Source organism: Halichoeres trimaculatus, unplaced genomic scaffold (genome assembly GCF_033239565.1).
Source record: "Halichoeres trimaculatus isolate MK-OKI-2021-1 unplaced genomic scaffold, fHalTri1.1 fHalTri1_scaffold_20, whole genome shotgun sequence".
Taxonomy (NCBI): Eukaryota; Metazoa; Chordata; class Actinopteri; order Labriformes; family Labridae; genus Halichoeres; species Halichoeres trimaculatus.
In genome coordinates this window covers 6,173,338-6,194,558 of record NW_027437198.1, presented here as the reverse complement: position 1 = coordinate 6,194,558, position 21,221 = coordinate 6,173,338, and the positions used below count along the sequence as shown (strand labels likewise).

At 42.0% G+C, this 21,221-nt stretch overlaps 1 protein-coding gene across 2 annotated transcripts in view; it reads right to left on the bottom strand.

Moving 5' to 3' along the window:
- prkcab (protein kinase C, alpha, b) overlaps positions 1 to 21,221 on the bottom strand; it is a 197,043-nt gene that overhangs the window by 27,353 nt on the left and 148,469 nt on the right. For both annotated transcript variants that reach the window (XM_074696466.1, XM_074696467.1), the window contains exons 4-5: positions 20,415 to 20,526; positions 16,708 to 16,836 (exon numbers count right to left, since the gene is read on the bottom strand). In XM_074696466.1, the coding sequence (XP_074552567.1) occupies positions 16,708 to 16,836; positions 20,415 to 20,526 (241 nt within the window). The remainder of the gene's footprint in view (positions 1 to 16,707; positions 16,837 to 20,414; positions 20,527 to 21,221) is intronic.

Here is a 21,221-nt window from a genome sequence, read left to right as displayed (position 1 = left end):
CAGCAGAAAGAAAAAACAAAAGCAGAGCTCCGTCAGGCGAACCACGGCTCACACAGATTTGTTGAAGCTGTTAGCCTCAAACGTTCCCTCTCTGCATATTTTAATGAAATCAGAACAAGAGGCTGTGATCTGTACGTCTCAGGGAGTCCGTGTGAACTCTCACACACAGACATAGAAGCAGGGATTCTTCATGAAAACAGCAGCGATGCCTGTGTGCGCTCTAAAACAGAAACACCCCACAACACTGACTGGACACAAAGAAAAAAACACCAACATAAAAATAAGCCGAGCCTTTTGGGGTCACTGCAGCTCATTTCATTCTGCCTCAGCTGGATAAATCTGATCTGTTTGACTTTCTGCTTTTCTTGCAGGCTGTCACAGTGAGTAATTTTTATAAGGCGGCTGGTTCTAAGGGATTAACAGAAAAAAAAAAAAAACTCACAGGCTACAAAAAAATGATTTCTTTTCTGGCACATAAGAGAACTGGGACTTTTGGTCCCACAAGTTCAGTCCTCTTTTTATAAAGTTAAAGAAGTTCACAGGTGAAACCATCACCTGGAGATAAGAAGCATTACCAGCTGTGAGCAGCAGAGGGCAGTACAGCCAAGGGTCAGAAGCTTCAACATTCTTCAACAATGTGTTACTTAAACCTCAGAGAGCACATCTATAATAACACTCCATCATGGCTTTCAGCTGCCATGCCTGGCTGATTGTCTCTTACTAACTACAAGCACACATGCACACACTCACTTTTAACACACACACAAGTGCACACAAAGCAAAGTGTTAAGAGCAGGAGGAAGATCTCTGCATCCCACATGGTGATTTGAATCCTCCCCTCTGATGGCTGTGGCTGCATCAGTGGCTTCTATGGTAACACAGGAGCCAAACAACGCTTAAGGAAGAGGCACACACACACACACACACACACACACACACACATACACACTCACACTACAAGATGCATGAACGTATACAAGACCTGACGTGGATGGATAAGTGCCTCTTGGACACACACGCATCACTGTGCAAGTTACATACAGTACACTGCTGATGTGTCTGTGGACTTTTGCATGCTCTTTCTCACACTCACGCACACACGCGCACACACACACAATGAAACATCATCATCATCAGTGATCAAGGACCATCTCTGCTGTCTGTTGTTGCTTAGATACAACAAGAGCCGCTTCCTTCTGGATCCTCCCCTCCCTCCCTTCCTCCTTTCACTCCTTACACCCCTTGAGGTCGCTACCAATAAAATTACAGAAAGTGTGTGTGTGTGTGTTTTTCTCACTTGTTCAGGGTAGAACAGGCACAATAAAGACAATGTACGCTCTAATGAGTGTCTGTCATCTCTGTTACAGAAACAAGGACACTTTTGACATTGTGCAAACATGCGTCACAGGCGCATCCATCCACTCTGCTGCTGCGTCTTAAAACAGCACGACAACTGGGAGAAAAAGCAGCGACTTTTAGGGTGTAAGAATCTTTTTTAGATCAGAGAAAATTGAAAGTTTAATTTTTTTCTTCAAAACTATTCTCTGCTAAATTCCTCCTTCCCAAACATGGTTCAATTTTTCCCTCTGATTCGTAACGATAACACACTCCTGAGTCTTTGCTGAAGCTTAGTTGCGATGATATATGTGACAGATAAATGATAATAAAAAGAAAAAAAACATGTCATTCAGATCCTGGGGTGGATGTATGCCTAGCTGTGGTCGGTCAGCAGTGTAATCTCCCAAAAAAAGGCTTTGAAATTCAAATGTGCTGTTGCATAACAATGCCATGTGCAACCAATGAACGTCTGATAATCTGGGGGGAAAGCTGCACGGCCAAACGGGAGCTGGATGAGTTCCTGCAGTGCAATGCCAGGGCTCTGAATGCAGACGTCACACTCACACACACACACACACACACACACACACGGTTACAGAACAGGAAGCAGAGGAAGCAGAGGAAAAATAATACAAAAATGACCTTAAGATTTTTATTCTTGGTGTTGGTTGTTTTTGAGGAATTAGCTCGATGAAAGAGGACGCTTTGGAAGGAGTGATACTCTGAGAGGAGACTCTTTGTGAAACACTGCCCACACTCCTCTTAAATAAATCTCATTGAGCACACCAAGTCCTGCTTTTTTTGCCCAGTGATAAAGGTTTTCAGTAAATCACTGAATGGCTTGGCGGATAATGAGATGTCACAATGACAGCCCAAGAGCAAAACAGAATACAGAAAGAATGTTTCATCCGTTAAAGCTGCCTGAATCAGTCCCTAAACGAAGAAGCTTAGAAATAACAGCTTATTATTCTGATGATGCTTTTGTCATCTAAGATGTTTTTCTCAATTAAAACTACAAAGTCTCTGATTTAAATGTAGCTATTAAAGCCTCTACAGTAAGATTCTTATTCTAATTCTTTCACAGCCTGACTGTTTTATAACTTTTGCTTTTTTCCTTTTCAGGCAGACAGGGTGGACATCTCTGATACAATACCGCTGATTTGTTAGGTAAGTTTTCAGATTGTTGAACTGAATAGATGCTTAGCTTGAAAGACAATGGAAGCCTTAGAAAAAAGTTGCTCTTTATTGAGAATCTGGATGAGGATGTACACATCCAGCCATAAAAATCCCAGACATTTACAGTTTGGTTAAAAAAAACACCTTTGGTCTGAATTTCACTAATCATCATGGCACGTACTGTACGGGGTGAATTTTTTTCTAACTCTGCAGTCTAAAAGCTATTAAGATTGTAAATTAGCCCAATCAGAAGCACAGCTCAGCTCACCTGACTGACAGGTGCCCCATAGCTGTTAGAAAGGAAGGTCAGAGCCTGCGACATATCCAAGAAGGCTTCCGCCAACAATCACTTCATTACTCTAATGGACCTAGTGGACACTATGTCCATATTTTCTCTGTAAATGGGGCACCTTTTGGACCAGACAAGTAAAAACTGGCACCCCATTATTTGCAGATGCAACCTGATCTGTAGATGGCTGCTCATGACTGCAGACAGTGCTGAGAGAACTGTGGCTCATAGACTTCCAGTGCCCCCTGCTGGACAAAACGTGCCATAAAACATCTCTAAGGGTGCGTCCACACCTGAGGCTCATTTTCTTTGTTTTGATTCACAGGCAAAAATTAGAGGTGCCCCGATCACAATTTTTCGGCCGATCACAGATCACCGATCTTTTCCAGATCTTTTAAAAGCCTGACCTGCCGATACCGATTTGGGACAATACCAATTTTTATTTTTTATTTTTTTTTTTATAACTGACAGCATTAACCTTCAATGTCCCAACCTTATTTTATTAAAATCATTGAACAATACTTGTGAAACAATAAAATCTTTATGTTTTAACTTAACCAATAAAGTGTCCTGAGGTTTAGGTCAGAGCAAAAAGCAACAATGGCTGGCTGTCAGACCTTCCCAGAGGTTTACAAGATCAGTTTGGATGGATGGAAGGATGGGCTGATCACCAATCCCTGATAACCGATCACCGATCCCTGATGACCCATCACTGATCCCTGATAACCGATCACTGATACACCAAAGTTAAGGAGACGGGCACTGATCGGTTGGCCAGCTGATTGATCCCTGCATGTCTAGCAAAAATGATACAATTGTTGGTGTTTTCACCTGGTTTGTTTTTGTTCACACTACAAAAAGTCTCCTGCAGTTCAAAGTTGTAATCAAACGCCATGTGAGATCAAATTTTCCCTCATTGGTCAGGAATCTTACCCTGACGATAGGGGGAATTTCCTTATCTTCATTACTGCGTGACTACCTGTGCTACTACAAGCCATCGCACTATTTTGACGATGATGATCCGCTTGTTGTGTTCTGCATGTGAATGCGATTTGCTTTGTCAACATATACCCTTGTCAACAGACTCTTGGGGAACTCTTCAGACTCTCCTAAACAAGCCTGGTGTAAATACAGCCTTAAACATACCAAGACTTGTGTCCTGTGTTGTACATTTAGTGGATTTTAAAGATTTTTCAAACAATGTGAAAAATTGAAAGTTTGATTACTATTGACCAATCATGTAACAGCAGGCTTTGTTGAACTATTTAATGATATAAGACTGTATAGGTTACTAATAGCTGGCTGCATTGAACAAGTGACTTTGGTAATTAAAATAAAATTTGATAAAATAAAATTTGATAACATAAAATAAAATTTGATAAAAAAAAATAAAATTTGATAAAAAAAATAAAATTTGATAAAATAAAATTTGATAAAATAAAATAAAATTTGATAGAATTTAAATAAAATAAAATGAAATAAAAAAGACTTTTTTATTTTCACATAATTCAAAAGACCACTCTCTTCTTAGCTGTGGCTTAAGTGCGAAAAATACTGTAAACCAAAGTTTAACAGTGCCCTCTGCTGGAAAAAATGTGAAATGACACCCTTTTAAAACATCTCCATAATTGTTCGCTGCATTGTTGGTTGGAAAACCTCCATCTCAGAGGTGGTAGGGTTACATCTCTAGCACAATTTGGAGTGAAGCAGGCTTTGGTGTGTGAAAGAAAATGGCCTGTTCAGAAAGTGAAAACAGCTGATCAACACAAATGACATCCTGACTACTCTTTGTTGCAATCTGATAAGGGTGTATTCTTCTCCATTAACAGATATGTGCATGCAAATTCAGCTGACAGAAAGATTTAGTTAAAACATTTCAATTTGGGCAGTGTCTGCTGCCAAAAGCTTTCAGCGTTTAGATTTCCTGACTACCTTGAATGCATCAGAAACAATCGATCCAAGAGATAAGCACTTTATGATTTCTGTTGTTTTGATTTCTTCATGTCTTGGAAGCTTGCATTTTGACTTTCCAAATCTGAATTATGAGGTTACTTTGGCTAAGTTAAGACTTTGTTTACAGTGAAACTGAGACTCATTAGATGAAAATGGATGAGTGCTTTTCTAGGCCGCAAAGATCAAAGAACTGAAGGTGAGAAGGGTGTAGTATCAGGCACAGATGGCAGAGAAATATTGTCCGACTTAAAAAAGAAAACCAGTCAGGCTCTCAAACATTTAACAGCAACCACAGGGAAATACTGATCAATATTTATGACCATTTTCTGAATGTTTTATTATCCAAACAGCTTCAGAATAAGGGCTAAACCGATCAATGTTGGGCAAGATTGCTGGTTCAAGCCTCTTATATCAAAGCAGACCCTGATATTTGTCAAAAGTCTTTCACAACCTGATCTGTATTTATACCACAGGCCTGATGGTGCTCCGAGGGAAAAATGTATCCCTGCTCAACCAGGCAAACATGTCATGTTAGGAAATCTCACCCTGAGTAAACCGCCGTGTGTGCTCACTTTGTTCCCATCATCTGCTGCCTTATGAGTGTGTTTACGTGTGTGCAGTGTGTGTGTTTGTGTGCAGCCGGGCAGGTCATGAAAGGACATTTGCATGTTTACCTTTTTTCTTTAATCTGCAGAATTAATTTCTACTCATACCCCGGGGTTGTTTTTGTCACATTGGCTTGAAGAAACGTCAAGCAGCAGAATAAAGAAGAAGAAAACACGAAAACAGAAGGTAACAAGGTAACAAAGAGGAAAGTGTAGAGGAAGAAGATAAAGGTCAAGTCAAGTGTTGTTTGGGCTGGTTAAAAAAGAGAGCATGATAGAAAAAGATTAGCTGACAGGGTTGTTTCAGGAGAGGAAAGGGGAAGGAGAAAACAGAGGCAGAGGGAGAGGAAATGGATGATGAGAGGTGGAGAAGACACGTCGGGGTCTCGGAGGAACAAGTAAGAGAAGATAATTAAAGCTGCAAGCAGCGTTAGACGGGTCCTCGGGCTCCTGCCGGTTTTCCCTCCAATGTGTCCATCAAAATAAGACGAACATTTCGGCGTTGGTTTCATCTCTCTACGACATTCCTAGCCCCAGTTAGGGCTGATTTGGTGTGTGTAGGCTTGAAGTGAGCCTTATGGCTCTGAGAGAATATTATGGGATGTCTGGGAGTCAGTTGATACCATGGCAACGTATCCTCTGCTGTGCTGAATTACATCACCTGCTGCATGCTTGGAATTCTAATTAGCGTGACAGAACCCCAAACAGAGTGGAGACTGAGAGTTTATCAGGCATGTAATGTAAAGAAGTCCTCACAGAGTCCACAATTTTATCCCAATCTGTGTCAAAAATATCATGTTTGATAGAAGAGCTTGTCAGGAATCCATTTTTGGCATTTTTAAAGCTGTACGAGTTATACTTTTTTGTCTAGAAGCCCAAATGCGTCACAAAAACGCTGTAAAAGCGCTGGAAAAGTGCTAGAAATGGATTTTTTACTTTAGAGAAACGTCCAAACTACTTGTCCTGTAGGCCACAATGTTGGCTTAATCTGTGTAAAAATATCATATGGTTGTAGACAATTTTGTCAGGAATCCAACAATGTCATTTTTAAAGCTCTATGACTTTTAGCTTTTTGTCTAGAGGCCCAAATGCGGCACTAGTAGAAGTACTAGTAGTGAGTGTTTTGACCTGAAATCGGTTCTCCTCATCTGCTAACATGGAGAAATCCTGAATTGGCCAAAAGCGGTCGGCGACTTTGAGGGCTCGCCATTCGAAAACCGGGCCCGAAACAACAACTTCCTGAACAACTTTTGGAGAGCAGGGTCTAATCTGTCATGTGATGGTATTTTCAAGCATGTACCATTTTTGGTTTCAGGGGGTTTAATTTTTGCAGAAAGGGTTAAAAAATTTTTTTTTTTAATTTTGTGAGGCAAATAGCCGGCTTCCTGTTGGAGATAGGTCCAGGGTAGCAGCGTATGATTTTTGCGTCTCGATGACACGAGGGTTTTGGTGTTGGTTTTATCTCTCTACGACATTCCTAGCCCGAGCTAGGGCCCTTAGCGTGTGCCTAGGTGGCGCTACAGAGGTTATTATGGGATGTCAGGGGTCATGTTTTGTATCAAATCGCAATTTCACGCGATCCTGATGTGCGTGCCAATTTTGGTGAGTTTTGGAGCACGTTTAGGGGGTGTAATTTGCGTTCTCGGGGCGGGTGGAATAATAAGAAAAAATTAAAGCTGCAAGCAGCGTTAGACGGGTCCTCGGGCTCCTGCCGGTTTTCCCTCCGATGTGTCCAACAAAATGAGACGAACATTTTGGCGTTTGTTTCATCTCTCTATGACATTCCTAGCCCCAGTTAGGGCTGTTTTGGTGTGTGTGGGGTGGAAGTGAGCCTAATGGCTCTGAGAGAATATTATGGGATGTCGTGGAGTCAGTTGATACCATGGCAACGTATCCTCTGCTAAGCTGAGTGACATCACCAGCTGCTGCATGGAATACCTAATCAGTGTGTGACATCATCACAGGAATGCAGCAGCCCAAGGGGAGGATCAAGTCCCCCCAAAAAAGGAACAAACTTCTCATCCTGTAGGCCAGAATGTTGACCCAATCTGTGTAAAAATATGATTTTCTTGTAGAACATTTTGCGAGGAATCCAACCATGTCATTTTCAAAGCTGTGCGACTTTTATTTTTTTTTCTAGAGGCCAAACTGCTTCACAGAAGCTCCTCTCCCATCTGTTAACATTGCGTGGTCGGCAACTTTGAGGGCTCGCCATTCGAAAACCGGGCCCGAAACAACAACTTCCCCCACAACTTTTGTAGAGCAGGGTCTGGTCTGTCATGTGAGGCAATTTTCATGCCAGTACCATTTTTGGTTATTGACAAGTTAATGTTTGTAGAAAGGCTTAAAATTCTGAAAACTCTTATTTTGGCGGGCAAATTGCTGGCTTCCTGTTGGAGCTACGTGAAAATACCTCCTAAATTTTTTGTGCGTCTCAATAAGACCAACGTTTTGGTGTTGGTTTCATCTCTCTCGGACATTCCTGGCCCGAGCTAGAGCCATTTTTGTGTGTTTTTGAGTGGTCTTTAGAGGTTTTTTGGCTCTAGAGAGATTATTATGGGATGTCGGGGGTCATGTTTAGTACCAAATCGCAATTTCTCGGGATTGTGATGTGCGTGCCAATTTTGGTGAGTTTTCGAGCATGTTTAGGGGGTGTAATTTGCGTTCTCGGGGCGGGTGGAATAATAATAAGAAAAAAAAAGAAACGCAGCAGGAACAATAGTGCCCTCGGCCTTCGGCCGAGGGCACCTTCTAGCCCTGCTAGAAGGTGCCCTGGCTCAGGCCGAGGACCCTAATTAAAGCTGCAAGCAGCGTTAGACGGGTCCTCGGGGCTCATGCCGGTTTTGCCCTACTATCATGGTATTGGCCCCACTGTGTCCAACAGAATAAGACGAACATTTTGGTGGTGGTTTCATCTCTCTAGGACATTCCTAGCCCCAGTTAGGGCTATTTTGCTGTGCATAGGTGGAAGTGAGCCTAATGGCTCTGAGAGAATATTATGGGATGTCAGGGAGTCAGTTGATACCATGGCAACATATCCTCTGCTATGCTGAAGAGAAATAGCTAACTTTCTGTCTGGGAAAGGTCAGGGTGTCAGCAAGTAATTTGTTCGTCTTAATGAGATGAACATTTTGATGTTGGTTTGATCTCTCTAGGACATTCCTACTGGCTGCTATGGCTGTTTTAATGTGTCAGAATGTGGACAGAGGGAATATTATGGGATGTTTGGTATTATATTGAAGAGTTTGATGCTTGAAATGTGTGTGCTGATTTTGGTGAGTTTTTGAGCATGTTCAGGGGGTCTAATAAGCACTTTTATGGAGGAGAGAGTCATTGTTTCCTCTGCTGAGTCATGTGACCAGCTGTGTGGAGCTCCTAATCAGTGTGTGACATCATCACAGAAGTGCAGGAGGATGAGATTCCTAAAGGGGACAAACTTCTCATCCTGTAGGCCAGAATGTTGACCTAATCTGTGTAAAAATATGATTTTCTTGAAGAGCGTTTTGTGAGGAATCCAACCATGTCATTTTTAAAGCTGTGCGACTTTTACTTTTTTGTCTAGAGGCCCAACTGCTTCACTGAAGCTCCTCTCCCATCTGTTAACATTGCGTGGTCGGCGACTTTGAGGGCTCGCCATTCGAAAACCGGGCCAGAAACAACAACTTCATGAACAACTTTTGTAGAACAGAGTCTGGTCTGTCATGTGAGGCAATTTTCATGGCGGTACCATTTTTGGTTATTGACAAGTTAATGTTTGTAGAAAGGCTAAAAATGCCGAAATCTCTTATTTTGGCGGGCAAATTGCCGGCTTCCTGTTGGAGCTACACGAAAATACCTCCTATATTTTTTGTGCGTCTCAATGAGAGGAACGTTTTGGTGTTGGTTTCATCTCTCTGCGACATTCCTGGCCTGAGATAGGGCCGTTTAAGTGTGTTTTTTGGGTTTTTTGGCTCTATGGAGATTATTATGGGATGTCGGGGGTCATGTTTGGTATTAACTCGCAATTTTTCGCAATTCTGGGATGCGTGCCAATTTTGGTGAGTTTTTGAATATGTTTAGGGGGTCTAATTTGCGATCAAAGACGGTGCGGAATAATAATAAGAAAAAAGAAACGCAGCAGGAACAATAGTGTCCTCCGCCTTCGGCGGAGGACACCTTCTAGCCCTGCTAGAAGGTGCCCTCTGCTCAGGCCGAGGACCCTAAAAAAAAAAAGAAACGCAGCAGGAACAATAGTGCCCTCGGCCTTCGGCCGAGGGCACCTTCTAGCTCTTGCTAGAAGGTGCCCTGGCTCAGGCCGAGGACCCTAACAAGACATGTCAATATCAGAGGAAGGTACGGAAAGACAGAGGAGGAGGGATGAAAGGAGGAGGAGGGGGAGCCTGGAGATGTGTCTCTTTTCTTCGCTGGATGGATTTAATCAAGTTTACATCGGTGCAGTGAACCACAAAGGAAGAACATACCTCTGCTTTCTCTCCACCCTGTGCTGCTCCTTCTCCTGCACAAGCTCTCTGTAAGCTTTGTCTCATCTGGCCCTGCATTGTTGATACTTTCTGTCCTCTCAAATTCATCTTCTGGATTCATTTTGCATTTTTTTTTCCTCTCTAAAAAGAGTTTGCTCCATATTGACATGATAGCATCACAGTTGCTGCAGATTTGTCGGCTGAACATCCATGATGAGAATCTCCCGTTCCACCACATCCCAAAGGTGCTCTATTGGATTGAGATCTGGGGACTGTGGAGGACATTTGAGTACAGGGAACTCATTGTCATGTTGAAGAAAGCAGTCTGAGATGATTCCAGCTTTATGACATGGAGCGTTATCCTGCTGGAAGTAGCCATCAGAAGATGGGTACACTGTGCTCATAAAGGGATGGACATGGTCTGCAACAATACTCAGGGAGACTGTTGACATAAAACCATGCTCAGTTGGTACTAAGGGGCCCAAAGTGAGACAAGAAAATACCCCCCACACCATTACACCACCAGCAGCAGCCTGATACAAGGCAGGATGGATCCATGCTTTCATGTTGTTGACACCAAATTCTGACCCTACCATCTGAATGTGGAGCAGAAATCCAGACTCATCAGACCAGGCAACGTTTTTCCAATCTTCTATTGTCCAGTTTTGGTGTTGCTGTGTGAATTGCAGCCTCAGTTTCCTGTTCTTAGCTGACAGGAGGGTCACCCGGTGTGGTCTTCTGCTGCTGTAGACCATCTGCCTCAAGGTTGGACGTGTTGTGTGTTCAGAGATGCTCTTCTGCAGATCTCGGTTCTAACCAGTGGTTATTTGAGTTACTGTTGTCTTTCTATCAGCTCCAACCAGTCTGTCCATTCTCCTCCGACCTCTGGCATCAACAAGGCATTTCAGGAGATATGTAAATCCAAAATCGTGCAGCGGACGTCCGTATAATGGGATCCATCGGGGCATAGACAGCGCCGCTCCTAAAACTACATTAATCGCTCAAAAACTCATGTTTTTCACCAATATTCCATCATGGTCCGCTCCGGGTTAGCCCTCTGCTGCAGTCTGTGTCACTCCAGACAGCGCTGTGTGGCTGTACTGACCTCTGAACTGACAAAGACTTTGTTTACGTTTGATCCTCAAAGAAAGGAGTCAGCTCTCCAGAGAGTACTGCGCATGCTGACTCTTTGAGGGGCAAGTTTTTGGACGATTAATGCAGTTTTAGGAGCGGCGCTGTCTATGCCCCGATGGATCCCATTATATGGACGTCTGCTGCACGATTTTGGATCTAAATATCTCCCGAAGCACTGCTTGGATCAGGAAAGCCTTCTGGGTGAGTATTTTGTTCTACTTCATTCTATAAACAATGTAAACGCTGTATAAACCGAACTTATCCTTTAAAAGGGGCATTTACAGTGGGAGGGAGTGCAGTGTTGTCAGTGGGGCACAGATTTATATAAGGCAACCAATTTTACTGTGACAGTTCAGATGCACATTATTTGGATTTTGTAGAGCAGAAGGAGAAGAGCGTGTAAAATGCAAGTTATGCCCAGGAAATAAGAGGCTGAATACTGCATGGAACACAACCACGAATCTCTTGAAGCATATAAAGATGTATCAGGGGGATAAAGTAGTGTAACGAGTAGTGTAACTTCGTTACTATTTCCATGGAGTATAAGGCACTACTTTTTTCAATAGTAACGAGTAACGGGTAACTCTTTACTTTTTTAACGGCCCTTAACTCTGCGCCCCCCAGAGTAAGCGCACCACACACTTTGAAAACCACTGGTCTAACGTGATACCGTGTGATGCAGCAAGGCACAAACCCACTGCGTAAAGTGATTACCATGGTTACCATGAAAGAAAAGGAAGAAATCGCATTAGGCTTGTCAAAGTTTCCTCTATCTTAATTCACCAAAAAAGAAAACATGATGATTTTTCAAGAGTCCCAAAACGCAAGTCAGAGTCTTTTGAGCACAACTTTAGTGCGACTCGAGTTAGAGTTGCAAACTCAAGTCATCTCTGGCAGGAGCAACACATGAGACAACTTTTACAGCAGCTTCACGTACTTCTTCAAGTTTGAGGAGCTGCTCCTTTTTTTTCTCTCTTTCACTTCAAGATTGTTAATGTGACATTAATGTGTCATAAAAACAAGCAATTTGAAGATGTCACAGTGCACTCTGTGTGTTTTTCATAATTTTGTCAAACTGACACATTGATTTGTCGCACAAGGACTCAACAGATGTATCAGGAATAATCACATGTTGCAGCTTGGAGAACGACAGACCGAGCAGCTGCAGGATGAAGGGAAAATAAACACAGGAGTGCAGTTTGTGTTTGACTAAGTATCAGACGCTACATGTGCTGGCAGCAGGTGCAGGAGATCACACTACAGCACGAGTGTGAAGCAACAGTCGGATAAATCGCGGAACATTTGGATGTTCGTGGGCATAAAAATCAAAGCGGGAGGTAGACCGAGCAGAGGTTTGACTTGGCATGAGTCGTCTCTTTGCATGAATGAGCGCCAGTTTCAGTTGTGTCCGTTTGGCCCGAGCTGAAAAGCAATGGAGTAATCATGTCAAAGACCGCTGCTGTCTTCAGAGTTAATATTCTGCTTCAATGCCTCATCCTCACACATCAGACACATTCAAACCCACAGACAAGGACATAAAAAGAATGTGAAAGTGAAAGAGCTCTGCAGCAGCTCAGGCCTCCATCAGCACTCACACAGACAAAGAATTAGATTCTGTTTACGGCAGGGAAATAAAAAAGACTCTTACATCATTCACTTTAAAACAATGCAAGCAAGGACAGCCAGAGATGTGAGCGTTCTGTGAAAATAATTGACTTATTTTCTCTTTTTCATCCAGGAGGACACAAACAAAAAAACAAACTAACGCACATAGTCATGAAAGCAATAAGTTTCTGGTCAACCCTCGCTTTGTTTCTGGGGTCTGATCCTCACAGAAGTAGACTTTATTGGCCTCAGCACTTTTATATCCCAGCACCGCTTCAAAAAAAGTCTTTAGTTAGCCACTAATTTTTGAAAGTTCTCCAACTAAAGATAAAAGAGGTTCTGTCTAAACTCTTGCTTGTGTTGTACGTCGCTTTGGACAGAAGTGTCTGCTAAACAGAGTTGGGTATGTAACTACAAGTAACGAACGTTACAAGTAGTAAAATTACTTTTGATAGTAACGAGTAGTGTAACGGCACTACTCCTCCTTGATTAGTAGCTAGACTAGAGTTACAAATGAAACGCCACAATCGTTACTTTTACAATGACTGCAAATAGAGCAACCAAAATATTACTATTTAAGCGGAGTTCTTTTTATTACCACCAGTAGATTGAACGGTGTCCATACAAGCAACTACTCGCTATCTCTTCCGGGCCAGGGCTGATGGAACTGTCACAGTAAAATTGGTTGCCTTTTATAAATCTGTGCCCCACTGAAAACACTGCACTTCCTCCCACTGTAAATGCCCCTTTTAAAGAATAATTTCAGTTTATACAGCTTTTACATTGTTTATAGCATGAAGTAGAAAAAAATACTCACCCAGAAGGCTTTCCTGATCCAAGCAGTGTTTCGGGAGATATTTAAATCCAAAATCGTGCAGCGGACGTCCGTATAATGGGATCCATCGGGGCATAGACAGCGCCGCTCCTTAAACTGCATTAATCGTCCAAAACTCCTGTTTTTCACCAATATTCCATCATCAAGTTAGTGCTCTGTTGCAGTCTGTGTCACTCCAGACAGCGCTGTTTGGCTGTAATGACCTCTGAACTCACGAAGACTTTGTTTACATTTGCTCCTCAAAGAAAGGAGTACTGCGCATGCACAGTACTCCTTGGAGAGCCGACTGCGCATGTGCAGTACTCTCTGGAGAGCTGACTCCTTTCTTTGAGAGACAAACGTAAACAAAGTCTTAGTGAGTTCAGAGGTCATTACAGCCAAACAGCGCTGTCTGAAGTGACACTACTGCAACAGAGCACTAACTTGCAGTGGACCATGATGGAATATTGGTGAAAAACAGGAGTTTTGGACGATTTATGCAGTTTAAGGAGCGGTGCTGTCTATGCCCCGATGGATCCCATTATACGGACGTCCGCTGCACGATTTTGGATCTAAATATCTCCCGAAACACTGCTTGGATCAGGAAAGCCTTCTGGGTGAGTATTTTGTTCTACTTCATGCTATAAACAATGTAAAAGCTGTATAAACCAAAATCATCCTTTAAAAGGGGCCTTTACAGTGGGAGGGAGTGCAGTGTTGTCAGTGGGGCACAGATTTATATAAGGCAACCAATTTTACTGTGACAGTTCATATGCACATTATTTGGATTTTGTAGAGCAGAAGGAGAAGAGCGTGACCGTGAAATGCAAGTTATGTCCAGGAAATAAGAGGCTGAATACTACGTGGAACACAACCGCGAATCTCTTGAAGCATATAAAGATGTATCAGGGGGATAAAGTAGTGTAACGAGTAGTGTAACTTCTTTACTATTTCCATGGAGTAATCAAGTAGTGTAAGGCACTACTTTTTTCAATAGTAACGAGTAACTCTTTACTTTTTTGAGTAACGGACCCCAACTCTGCTGCTAAATGAAACTGTGGCACAGTAGCTCTGTAGTTTCCATCACAGGGTCACGTCAACTATGAGAGGCAAAATAAGAACGAAATCCAGGAAACCACTGGAGGATTTTTAAAGAATTTATTTGTAAATCATGGTAGAAAAATAAGTATTTGGCCAAAAACAAACAAGCAAGATTTCTGTCTCTAACAGACCTGTAACTTCTTCTTTAAGGCCGCGTTTACACGACGCCAAAAACTGTCAAATCCGATAACATTTTGTTGCGTTTTGTCCGAAATGCGGAAACTTTTGAAAACGCTGTCCAAAGTGGAGAGTTTTCAAAACGCTCCTCCATCCAGCCTCGTATAGACACAGAGCAGAGCGTCTCTGGGTGAAATGGTGACGTCACCGCATGCGCACTTGTATATAGTTTGCTACATCACAAAACTACATCACATTTTAACTCAGTTTTTTATTCAAGTGCAATTTCTGACTGAGAGCCCAATTTGTTTTATTGTTTTTTTTTTGACATCTAAAAATAATGTATATTCCAATTACATTTGTAAAAAGTACTCATGAGAAATAAAAGTTTATTGCATTTGAAAGGGTGTATACATTAATTAATTAATTTGGTCTCAAAATAGCATTGATTATTTATCGTCAATAATTGTGGGACAACACATCATCCAGCAAAATTTGCTATCGGCCCAGGCCTACTCATTTTGTCTCTCATAGTTGAAGAGTACCTCCAATGAAAATTACAGACCTCTCTCATCTTTCTAAATCAGAGGCTGACAAAATATTTTTTCCCTACTGTATTTGTGTGTGTGTGTGTGTGTGTGTGTGTGTGTATGTGTGTGAGTGTGTGAGGGAAAGAAAGGAGGAGGAAGGAGTAGTTGTGGGAGTGACAGAGCACTCATTTCTCCCCCTACCAAAGGCGTTTTAACACCAGCGTGTTGCTCACTCCAGGTGCTGCTCTTTGACTGACAGGATAATTTGGAGGTGCTGAACACGCACACGCACGCACACATGCACAAACACACACACACAGGTTGTGAAGGCAGCTCATTCTTAATGACACAAACGCACACTTTGCCTTTTTTAGACCTCTCTTGATTTTTTTTTGTGTTAAGTTTCTTACAAATTCAGCTCAAAACAGCTTTGTATTTATTTTTCTGCAGAGGAAGTAAAGTGTCCCTTAATTGAAGAAAGATATCATTCTCAAACTTGAAACCATTCTGTGAATGTCTCACCAGGAAACATGCCCTTGGGAACAGTTTCCAACTTCTCAGAGTTTCCTTTTAGCCAGCTGTTAGCGACAAACTCTGTTTCTGAGCTGTGTGGAGTCAACAGTTCAAGATGTGACATGAGGACAGACCTTTAGTTCAAGTAGAAAGCAAAGTGAAAGTCAGTTTTTAATCCTCTATCTACTCTACTGACGCCTGCTAAGTCTCAGTTTCACTGTAAGGAGTCAACAGTTCAAGATGTGACATGAGGACAGACCTTTAGTTCAAGTAGAAAGCAAAGTGAAAGTCAGTTTTTAATCCTCTATCTACTCTACTGACGCCTGCTAAGTCTCAGTTTCACTGTAAGGAGCTAGCCAAACTGTAAATATGGCTTTACTGAAGATGTTAAGAAACAAGCCTTGTCAGGTCTGTCCTTTGAGATATTCCTCCGTTAAAAGGGAGTATGACAAGTCATGATGCTTGATGTTTATTTTCTCTCACATAATTGACTTATATTGATATATTTGCCTTAAAACAGCTCAAAACAACTTAGCTCCAAAATATAAGACTGATCTAGTGGCATTTCTGACACACTCAGCAGATTTTGCTGTGTTAGAAATCAGTCACTCCTTCCTCTCATTTTGCATGTCCTAAAAACGTTTGGCAACACTTTATCTGAAGGCATATGCATAACATTGACATGACACTGTCATAAACATGACATGGCATCTGTTATTAAGTAGAGGGAGGCTTCATACATGTCTATAGATGTTGTCATTAAGTGTCAATCAGTCAATTATGTCAACTTTTAAGAAAAGTTGCAAAAATCTGCCTGATCTGATACTATGGATCAAGATGGGGACACCCCTAGTAATGGACCAATTGTTTTGCACACCAAAGCTGCGATAGAACAGTAAGAGGATGTAATCCAAACAGGAAAGTCCTTTGTGAAGATGCAGTGTTCACTGAGGCATCCAGCTTGGACAGCATTCCTCTGCATCCAGCTAAACGTCGACTCATCAAAATGAGAAACAAACCCGGACATCTCACAGACCATCACACAGAACTCCAGATCAGGAATGATACAAACCTGTAACGTGTAATCTGTCCATGTTGACTTCAATCTTGAGAAAGAGGCGACCCCGGCGCTCCGTGTGGTCCGTCCCACACAGGCTCGGCACGTTGACCACACACTGCTTGTGCACGTTCATGTCGCAGGCTGTAATGAAAACACACAGGTTGTTCAGCCTGCTTTTCTTTATAAGAACATCATGTCAGTGGGGATGATGGAAAAAACCTCTTTCATATGCTTTGGAGGGTGAATCATGCACATCAAGGGAGGACAGGCCGATAACTGTGGTTGATTACTTCTCGCTCTGACTTTAATAGAGCAGCACAGCCTGAGAAACTCCTGCACAGAAAAACACCCTTTGAGAAAAATCTGCCAAAGGACTCAGCTTTGAGTGAGGAAGGGAACAGGAAACAAAATTGGAAAATTGAAAATGAATTGAATTGGTACTTATTCTGACTGTGATCTCAACAACAGCAGACAAAGAGTGAGACAGTTTGAAAGTTCTGCTAAATAAGTCAAGTGAACAGAACAAAACAAAGAAATGTGTTTTTATGAGTCTGGATTTAGCAGCTTCATAAGACCTGCCCTGGTTCTTTGATAGACTGACCCACAAATAGATGCACAAAGACCTTACATAGCAAAAGATTTGTGGGGTTGATTCAGTATAAAAATGTCTACTTTGAGATGAGCCAAAGCAAAACAGCTTTTCTCAAAGGTGCAGTGTCGCACTTAACATCAATAAATAATACCCACATTAATTTAGAATAATCTCTGGAAGCAAATGAGGACACCATCCACTGGACTGACTGGATTACTGAAATAGGCTAAACTGTGGAGCAAAGAAAAACAGACTTGAGTTTTGTGACACTGTCCTCTTAAAGAACATGAAATAAAAAAGGAGATGATTTGAGTCACTGTGAGGAGTTTCTAAGTGATTTTGGAAAAGTCTCCCTTCTAGATATATGCCTAATGCACACTTTAAGATTAGATTATCAGCGCCAATAGAGGACATTCCTTGATGCTACTTCTTAGCTTCCTTGTAAAGCAGGATCGGATTGATATGCAGCACATATAAGTCTCTATGACAGAAAAAGGACCGAAGAGCAGGAGAAAGATAAACAGGAGCGAGATAGAGCACGAGCTAAAGGCTAACACAGGAGCTTAACTGTTCGTGCTAATGTTCATTCCAACCCACAGTCAGCAGTTATTCTGCAGTGGTCTGTTCAAACTTGAGAGAATCAATAAAATAAAGAGTGGGGTTCATCAGGATTCACTAAAAGCTCCAGATCAAGTGTAACACTAAGTATAGTTTGCTACTAAACTACGGTACAAACTCACAAAGTTTTCTTGTCACATTTCAAACAACAACGCTTTAAACTGTTGATAAATACCTTACCTAGTAGCGCTGTATCTGGTAAAAAAAAGTTCTCTTGAACTCAGTACTTAATGTTATTGTTGTAAAAGACATCGCATCTGGGTGGGAATGAGGGTGGTATTGGTAGTGGTATTGGGGAGATAATAGGATGCAGGTAGGAATGGGTGGCTTTATATTTTGTATTTTGCATACTTTGCAGTGATTTGTACTGTTCAAGTTGAAAACTCAAAAAAAAGAAAAAGTTATCTTGAAAGAAAAGTAGAGTTAAAAAAATCATATCTCTATTCATTCCCAAAACGAACATACGCCTTGTTGAGAGTCACATCTAGAAATAGACCGATATGGATTTTTCCAAGCCGATACCAATGCCAATTATCTGTAGTCAAGTAGGCCGGTATCCAATATTTGAAGTTGATATTAATTTGCAGTCAAAGTGAAAATATTGGTGTCAAAATTTTGAACAATACAAACTCCAACACTTAACTTCATTCAAATGCCTTAAAGCATGAGTTTATAAACAGTGCCCAGGCTCAGCAGCATGTTTTATAAAGTTGAATGAAAACTTAAAAAATCAAATAGCTCAGGTTTTCTGCAGTAAATAAAGTCTTCCAAAATTTCAATGCAACTGCAATAACTGTAATAACTGCACTGCTGATTGGCTGTTTCTTAACCCATGGCTCTGCTTGTAACCAATCAGATGATTCTGTGGGTGGGACAGTGCTGGGGACTGAGTAGTGACTGCAGACAGTGGAGCAGCTGCATCAGAGCCGCAACAATGCAATTTTCTTTTCTTTTTTTTTTTTTTTACCGGCCATCGGATTAAAAAAAAAGGCAGATGCGGATATGCCTCGAAATGCCAAATATCGGCCCGTCTGATAATCAGTCTATTCCTAGTCACATCTTCATGCCAATGTGCTTGACTCTGGGCCTAAGGGTGCAATCCAATTTAAACAGATCCTCCACGCACAGTCTTTAACTTAAAGAGGGGGTATGTACTTTTTTCAGGCTTTATACTGTTGCTTTGGTACCCCTGTGGTCTTAAATGATTTACAGCTCAATGAAATCCTCATTTTTCTCACACTGGTGTTTCACAAAACCCTAATTTCAGCCTCAATTTAAAATGCTTCTTTTTAGCTGCTGTCTCTTTAAGGCTCCCCACTCCACAAACCCCCTTTCACCTGATTGGCCAGCCCTCTGGAGGCCTGCCAGGGGAAGAGCATGGTGTTTGAGGCCCGTTCCTTGAGTGTATCATAATCACGTTAGGAGAGCCTTATGTGATGACCTCATCATTTCAGTAAAGATCTTGTGATGATACCGTAAAGATATCAAAATGACACTAGGATTTTATGGATATATAGCAGTTTGAAAATGCATATTTATTATGGATGTCATTATTGTTTGCATTCAAAGTTTTCATACACACAATGCAACCTTTCCTAGGATTACCACTGTTTTATGGAGTCTTCATTAAAATCACCCCAGAGCGTTTTCTAGAACAAGTAAAAAGTCTTTTAGGCTAATATTGCATCTAAATTATTGATACTTTTTTTCTCTTTCTCATGAGGAGCAGAAAGAAGAGAGAAAATTGTTCCTCCCTCTCCCCTCCTCCATCCTTCATCCCTCAATGCCCCTTTAACTTTTCTCAAGTCTCCTCCTCCTCTTACTTATGTCCTCCTCTCTCCGGCCATCCATCTTTCTTGCTCTCTCTGCTCCCTCCACTCGTGCGAGCTTGTCAGGCTGACACGCTGGGAGGAGACGAGTGGAGAGGAGAAATAGGGAAGCGGCTCGTAATGATAGCGGGCCCCCCGCATCAATTTGTTCTGGTGTGCTCCCATTACCATCTGTGATGAGCTTGCCACCAGAGACCCGCAGATGGATGGACGGAGTAACAGGAGGAGAGAGGACGGGCTGGTAATGAACGGAGGAGACATGGACAAGGGAAGGAGAAGTGGGACAGAGGAGAGATTTGAAAACAGAGGAAGCAAAAGGAGAGCAGGATGTGTGGGAGGAAAGAGAGAGAACTTGGGAAGTGAAGATGTTAAAAAAGGAGAAGAAGAAAGTTGAATGAAATGCAGCAGTGGAGGAGGTCAAAGAAAGAAGAAAAGAATGGAAAGAGGAGTGTGGGTGGAAAGAATGGGAGCGTGGGGTGGTGAGGTAGGAGGGGGATTCTGCCTGGGCTGCAGATGTGTCTGCATGTACAGTACCAGTCTATTCCCATCTGTTCTCATTAGAACAGGCTCCACCGGCACCATATTGGACACAGGTGCACTCACACTTTCTCTCCTACATAAACAAACACTCACACACACACACACACACACACAAAGACAGGCAAAGTGTGTGTACTCACTGTCACATTTCATCCCTTGGTGTATGAGTCCGTACAGCAGCGAGCCGCAGTGGTCGCAGAAGGTGGGACTGCCGTACGAGTGGATCTTAAACTTGTGCTTGCTTCTGGGGTCCTGAGCAACAAAGAGATGACAGAGAAAAGGAAAGCACAGAAAAATTAGACATGAGTGAGCTGATGGAGGGTTAACTTTTTAATACAGATCCCTGGTGTCATTTTCAGAAAAAAAACCCAGACAAAATGGATCCAAATAAGATTCATTCTGCAGAAAATGTGCAAAAAGCAAATTGTTGGACAGCTTCAAAAACTGAAACCTTTTTTGTTACTTTCTGGAATGTTCTGATCGTTTAAAGTGCCTCATACTTCAATTTGGCCTTCACCTTTTCCCACACATTCACACACTGATGGCTGCAAAGTAGAAACTGCCCGATAAAAAAGCAAAGCCAATGTCATTAACACAAATACACTCCTCAACAGCCATGCCGCTGGAGGTCAACCAATGCAGCCACCGAGCTCAACTGCTGCACAAAAAGCTAAGGGATCACTAAGGTCTATTAATGCAATTAATCCTGATGACACTTTATGATAACCCAACCAATAGCTGGCTTAATATTTTACCCAGAGCTGCAAAAGCAACAAGTCTTAATACCTACAAGCAGAATGCGATGAATGAATTTCTGCAGTGGTGGGTAACACTGCCACTCCCACAAGCCACTTTTGCCGGTTGAATTATTTCATTGTAGTATCTGAAATACTAAAGCAATAACAATGTGAGGCTACGACACTACAACTCCCATGAGCACTGCCTGC